Source organism: Thamnophis sirtalis, unplaced genomic scaffold (assembly GCF_051295495.1).
Source record: "Thamnophis sirtalis isolate CommonGarterSnake01/CBP01778 unplaced genomic scaffold, rThaSir2_p1.2 scaffold_4, whole genome shotgun sequence".
NCBI lineage: Eukaryota > Metazoa > Chordata > Lepidosauria > Squamata > Natricidae > Thamnophis > Thamnophis sirtalis.
In genome coordinates, this window is record NW_028261384.1 from 141,419,099 (window position 1) to 141,425,098 (window position 6,000).

Consider the following 6,000-nt stretch of genomic DNA (forward strand, 5'->3'; position numbering starts at 1 on the left):
TGAAGAGATCAGTTTGGGCTTTGAATGGAGGGAGGGGAAAGGGAAGGAGAGAGCGAACCAGATTTGTGTCGGGTTTCACAATTTTTAGAGGCGTGCAAGAATGCCAAGGAGAGGCGGAGAAGCTCGCACACACCGGCGCTTGTAGGTAAGTGTGCAAAAAAAAATATTAAAAATATAACCCAGATGAGACCCCCCCACACCGCAAAAATAGTGGGAAGCCACAGCAGAGACAGAGCAGAGGTGGAGGAAAAAGACACACCAACACGCACACTTTCCCTACCTTGGGATGCCCTCTGTGTGTGTTTGTGTGTGTGTGTGTCTCTCTCTCTCTCTGAAGAGCCATAATTGCACACACCAAATAGACAACATTGCGGTCAAATGAAAATACATTGCACCCAACAAAGTTAATTCATCCACAGCTTCGTGGCCAAAGGTTCACCGACTCTGGTTTTATATTTTAATCATTCTTATTTCTTTTTTCTGCGATTGCCAAAACTGGGAGAGGGGGGTGTTGGCAAAAACAACCCCCCCCCCAAAAAAAACAAGACAAGGCAAAACCCCAAATCAAAAGTGCTGACATTCCAGACTGAACTTGCAAGAAAACCAGTTTAGGCATTACGAGGTTGGTACACACCACACTTTCCGCTGGGCGACTTTCGAAGAGGCACAATCCAAAGTCATATTTTCGCAGGGAAACCTATGTCTGAATCACATTTCTTTTTTGGGGGGGGGGCAGAGAAGAGGAGACAGAGAGAGAGAAAAGTGTTTGCCTGTCTGTATTGTGTCTGGTGACACCCCCTTCTTAGCCCAGGCAATGCCCCTTTTTTTCCAAATTTTTTTGCTCCCAAAAGAGAGGGGTGGTTTAAAAAAAAAAAAAAGGAGATTGGCAAAAGTTTGGGGAAGGGGGGAAAAAGAGGGGAGGGGGTTTCACGCGTGGCCTGACCAACTGCGAAGAGAAGAAACTTCTTCCTCCTCTTCTCCTCTTCTCCTTTTGCCCCAACGCCAAAAAACCAGGGTGCCCACCTTCTGCCCCCAACCCCCCAAAAAGCACCCGGGCATCTCCAAACGCTGACAATTTCCCCTGGCTTCCTCCTTGCTCAAAGCATCTGCTTCCAAATTCCACCGATACACAAAGCGAAGAAGGCCAGTTAAACCCACCGACCTGGCCAGATTTGGTTACAGGGGTGGTGGTGGAAAAAAAAAGGCATTTTTAAAAAATATTCTTATTATTTTTCCGCCACCAACCCAACTCCATGGGCAACCTGAAGCTGCCTTCCCCAGACAATACCTGGATATTTTATTTTTTCCCTCCCCAGGCCCCGAGAAACGCAGAGACTTACTTTTTGTTCGACGTGTTCCAATAAATTGGCTCTAAGCTGAGTCCATCAACCAGCAAGAATTCCCAAAAACAGAGATTCAAAGCCATATAAAATCCAATCCCGGAGTTTTCAAAGGCCATCACTGCGAGAGAGAGGGAGAAAGAAGTCGGGGCAAAAAGGAGAGGCCAGCCAGCTCCCTGCTCCCGAGTCTCTCCTTCCCTTTCTTTCTTTCTTTCTTTCTTTCTTTCTTTCTTTCTTTCTTTCTTTCCTTCCTTCCTTCCTTCCTTCCCTTTCTTTCTTCTTCTTTGCTTTCTTTCTTCTTCTTTTTTTCTTTCTTTCTTTCTTTTTTTCTTTCTTTCTTTCTTTCGTGGACAATCTCACCCCCGCCGGTTTTCAAGAAGCAATTCCGAATCTCCTCCTTGGCGAGCAGGGTGGGAAAAATAAGACGAGAGACGAGAGAGCGAGGGGGGGCGCATACCAAATATATATCTCTCTATCTATTCCAGGGAGAAAGAGAGGCAAGAAAAAAAGAGAGAAAGAGAGAGAGAGAGAGAGAGAGAGAGAGAGAGAGAGAGAGAGAGAGAGAGAGAGAAGAGTTTTGGGTTCTCCCCCTTCTTCTTTAAGGAAAGAATCTACTAGATCCCGCTGGCAGGCTCAACAAAGTTTTAGAAATCCTCCCTTTTGCACCAGGCTGATGCGAAAAGTTTGCACCACTTGCAAAGTTACCCAAAAAAAGGGCATTCTCCCCCCCCAACACACACACACACCACCGCTCTCTCGCTCTCTCTTCCTGCTGGAAAGAAAGAAAGAAAGAAGGAAAGAAAGAAAGAGGAAGGAAGGAAAGCAGGGAAAGGATAGTAAGAGAGGAAGGAAAGAAAGGAGGGTAAGAGGAAGAAAGGAAGGACGAGAGAAAGAAGAAAGGGTGAACCAAAGATTTTGTCCAGAAAGGCAGAAATTTCATTCAGTCAGCTCCTTCAGCCTCTCTCTGCTTTCAGATCCTCAGGGAGGTGTGGAAAAGTGTGTAAGACACAAGGAAGGAGGGGAGAAAGAGAGAGAGGAGGAGGAGGAGGAGGAGGAGAAGGAGGAGGAATGCATTTGCAAGCCCCCCTCTCCTCTATTTTTCCATCCCTCCGCAGCGCTGATTTGGGGGGCTCGGGCGACCTCCTCCTCCTCCTTTTTTCCCCTCCCTCCTTCCCCAGCAACTCCAACTCCAACGATGGATGATGCAGAAAAGAGAGAAAGAGACAGACAGACAGACAGACAGACAGAGCGAAAAATAATGATAATATGAGAATCAGGAAGAAATTTTTCCCCTCGCCCCTCTCCCTCCTTGTTCTTTCTTTCTTTCTCTCTCTCTCTCCGTCTCTCTCTGTCTCTGTCTCTCTCTCTCTCTCTTTGGGGAGGGGAGGTGGAAGAGGCAGAGGGAAAGGGAGGAGAGAAAAATTGGCGAGCGCCAAAAAGCGGAATGAAGAGACACAGTTTGCCGAAACGCAAGGATTGGAGTCTGAAGATGGAAGAAGATACGGAGCGCGGATGCTTTTTCTCTCTCCCTCTCTCTTTTCAGAAGAGGGGGAAGAAAAAAAGGGAGGAAAGAGGGGAGGAGGAGGAGGAGAAAGAAAGAACTTCAGTCCAAAAGGCAAAGGAAAGGAGGAAGGGAACAGCAGCCCCGAAGGAGGAGAATAAAAAGGAAAACACAGCTCCCTTCGGAAGGATGCCCAATCCAGAGAGATGGGAAGAGAGAGGCGATGCCTTTCGGAAGACAATTGCAATTTTCAAAGCAAAAAGGACATTTTTAAAGCATGCAAACAAAAAATAAGAATGGGTGTGTGTGTTTGCGGCCTTCTCTCTCGTTCTCTCTCTCTTCCATCCCAAATCCTTTTTCCTTCTTTCTTTTCGGTCCTCCCTTCCAGGTGAATGGAGGGGTTGTTAGATTAATGGCATGGCTGTTTTATTGTAAAAAGGCGTCAGCATATTTTAAATATAGCTGGAATTGTCAGGGAAAGGGGAGGGGGGGAAAAGGGGGGGAGGAAGGACAGGTGAGAGGAGGGAGGAGGAGGAGGAGGGAAACGGGGTGGGGTGGGGGCACGCAGGAGGAAAAGGGGGGGCGTGCCTCTTCCTCTCTCCCTCTGCACAAATTAAGGCATTGTGTCTGGATGTTGCCAAGCGTGTGCGTTTTCCAGCTTGGAAGATTTGGGAAGGGGAAAAATAATATTAATATTAATACTAATACTAATACTGATTATTTATAATAAATAATAAATAAATAGAAGCGAGCTGAAAATTGGAAAAACAAAGCTATGGATGGCCAATACTTGAAAAGTATTGAAGGCAAAGCTGACCAAAACTTGGAACTGGTGAAGATCAGGAGCACCGAAAAAAAAGAAACCGAAGGCCTTGATTTTGGCAGCTCAAGAACAAGCCTTAGTAACCACAAACGGCATGAAGGCAAGAATTCAACACGTCGCCCCCAACAGCAAACGTCGCCTCTGTAATGAGAAAGACGAGACGGTCGACCACTTTGATCGGTGGGTGCGGCAAAATTTCACAAACCGACTACCTACAACGCCACGACCGCGTGGCTAAGACCGTTCACTGGGAAATGGTGCCAAAAAGTTTGGATTTGAGTACGGCAAAAAACCCTGGGACCATCGGGTGGAGAAGGTTTGAGAGAATGAGAAAGTCAAGATCTTGTGGGACTTCAGAATCCAGACTGACAGGCACTTGGCCCACAACACACCTGACGTAACAACAGTTGAAAAGAAAAAAAAAAGTATGGTTCATTGACATTGCAATACCTGGAGATGCACGGATCGAAGATCAACAGCAAGAAAAAAAAATCACAAAAGTACCGGGACTTGCAAATTGAAGTTGAGCGACTGTGGAAAAAGAAATTGTGTGTTGTTCCGATTGTAATTGGAGCCCTTGGACCAATACCTAAAGGGCTACCTCGCTATTTGGAAATTCTAAATTTATTAGACTGGCAGCAACCCGTATCAACCGTTAGCACCAGTCGCTGGTATTTGCGATGCATTTTGGAATGTTCAGTTGGCGGAGTTTCATGTTTAATGAATAAAGTATATAAGAATAATAATTCACTTATTTTTGCTCCTTCAACTTTTCTGGAGCTGTTCTTTGGCGGTCGTACCAGAAGCCGTACCTGTTGAATTTCCGGTGTGTCGAGAAAGAGAAGGGAGGGGCACCAGGGCATGAAGGGGTCTACAGAAAGGCTAATATATCTCTATCTCTATCTCTATCTCTATCTCTATCTCTATCTCTATCTCTATCTCTATCTCTATCTCTATCTCTATCTCTATCTCTCTATCTATCTATCATCTATCTATCTATCTATCCATCCATCTATCTTCTATTTAATATCTATCTATCTATCCATCCATCTATCTATCTTCTATTTAATATCTATCTATCTATCTATCTATCTATCTATCTATCTATCCATCTATCCATCTATCTATCTATCTATCTATCATCTCTCTCTATCTCTCTATCTCTCTATCTCTCTATCTCTCTATCTCTCTATCTATCTATCTATCTATCCATCTATCTATCTTCTATTTAATATCTATCTATCTATCTATGTATCATCTATCTATCTATCTATCTATCTATCTATCTATCTATCTATCTATCCATCTATCATCTATCTATCATCTATCTCTCTATCTCTCTATCTCTCTATCTCTCTATCTCTCTATCTATCTTTCTATTTAATATCTATCTATCTATCTATCCATCTATCCATCTATCTATCATCTATCTCTCTATCTCTCTCTCTATCTCTCTATCTATCTCTCTATCTTCTATTTAATATCTATCTATCTATCTATCTATCTGTCTATCTATCTATCATCTATCTATCTATCCATCTATCATCTATCTATCATCTATCTCTCTATCTCTCTATCTCTCTATCTCTCTATCTCTCTATCTCTCTATCTCTCTATCTATCTCTCTATCTATCTATCTATCCATCTATCTATCTTCTATTTAATATCTATCTATCTATCTATCTATCTATCTATCTATCTATCTATCATCTATCTATCTATCTATCATCTATCTCTCTATCTATCTATCTATCTATCTATCTATCTATCATCTATCATCTATCATCTCTCTCTCTATATATAGCTGCTTTTCGATAACCTGATCTTGGGCGGGGCTGAAAAAGCAGGTTAGAGAAACAAACCAGGATGGGCTTGGGGTGATTGTGGTTAGAGGCATCCCCCCCAAAGATGGCAGGGTGTGGCCGTGTGCCCCCCCCCAAGCTCTCCCCACCCCTAAAAGTGGGAACAATGGAGTTGTAAAAAAACTTGGCCAAAACCTCAGTCAGCTGTGCTAAAACTACAACCCCCAGAATTCCTAGTGGTGGAACAGCCATGCTCGCGGGGGATTCTGGGAAACCTCAAGCCAAATCCACCGCTGGTGGCTCTAATTGGCAGGGCCCAGAACTACAGCTCCCAGAATTCCTAGCCGGGGGGGGAGGGAATGGGACAGCAGGGGATTCTGGGAACAGCTAGAACCGTTCAACCTGCTGTGCTAGAACTACAACTCCCAGAATCCCCCTAGCCAGCGGAATGTCCATGCTGGCAGGGGAATTCTGGGGACTGCTGAGCTAGAGGTGGTGTGGCTCTAACCAGCTGTGCTAAGAACTACAACTCCC

At 44.5% G+C, this 6,000-nt stretch overlaps 1 protein-coding gene across 1 annotated transcript in view; it reads right to left on the minus strand.

Moving 5' to 3' along the window:
- Positions 1-1,624, minus strand: part of EFNB3 (ephrin B3) — a 59,395-nt gene extending 57,771 nt beyond the window's left edge. Inside the window, exon 1 of the mRNA XM_087714286.1 lies at positions 1,341-1,624. Coding sequence (XP_087570412.1) covers positions 1,341-1,459 — 119 coding nt within the window. The 5' untranslated portion in view covers positions 1,460-1,624. The remainder of the gene's footprint in view (positions 1-1,340) is intronic.
- Between the last annotated feature and the right edge of the window lie 4,376 nt (positions 1,625-6,000).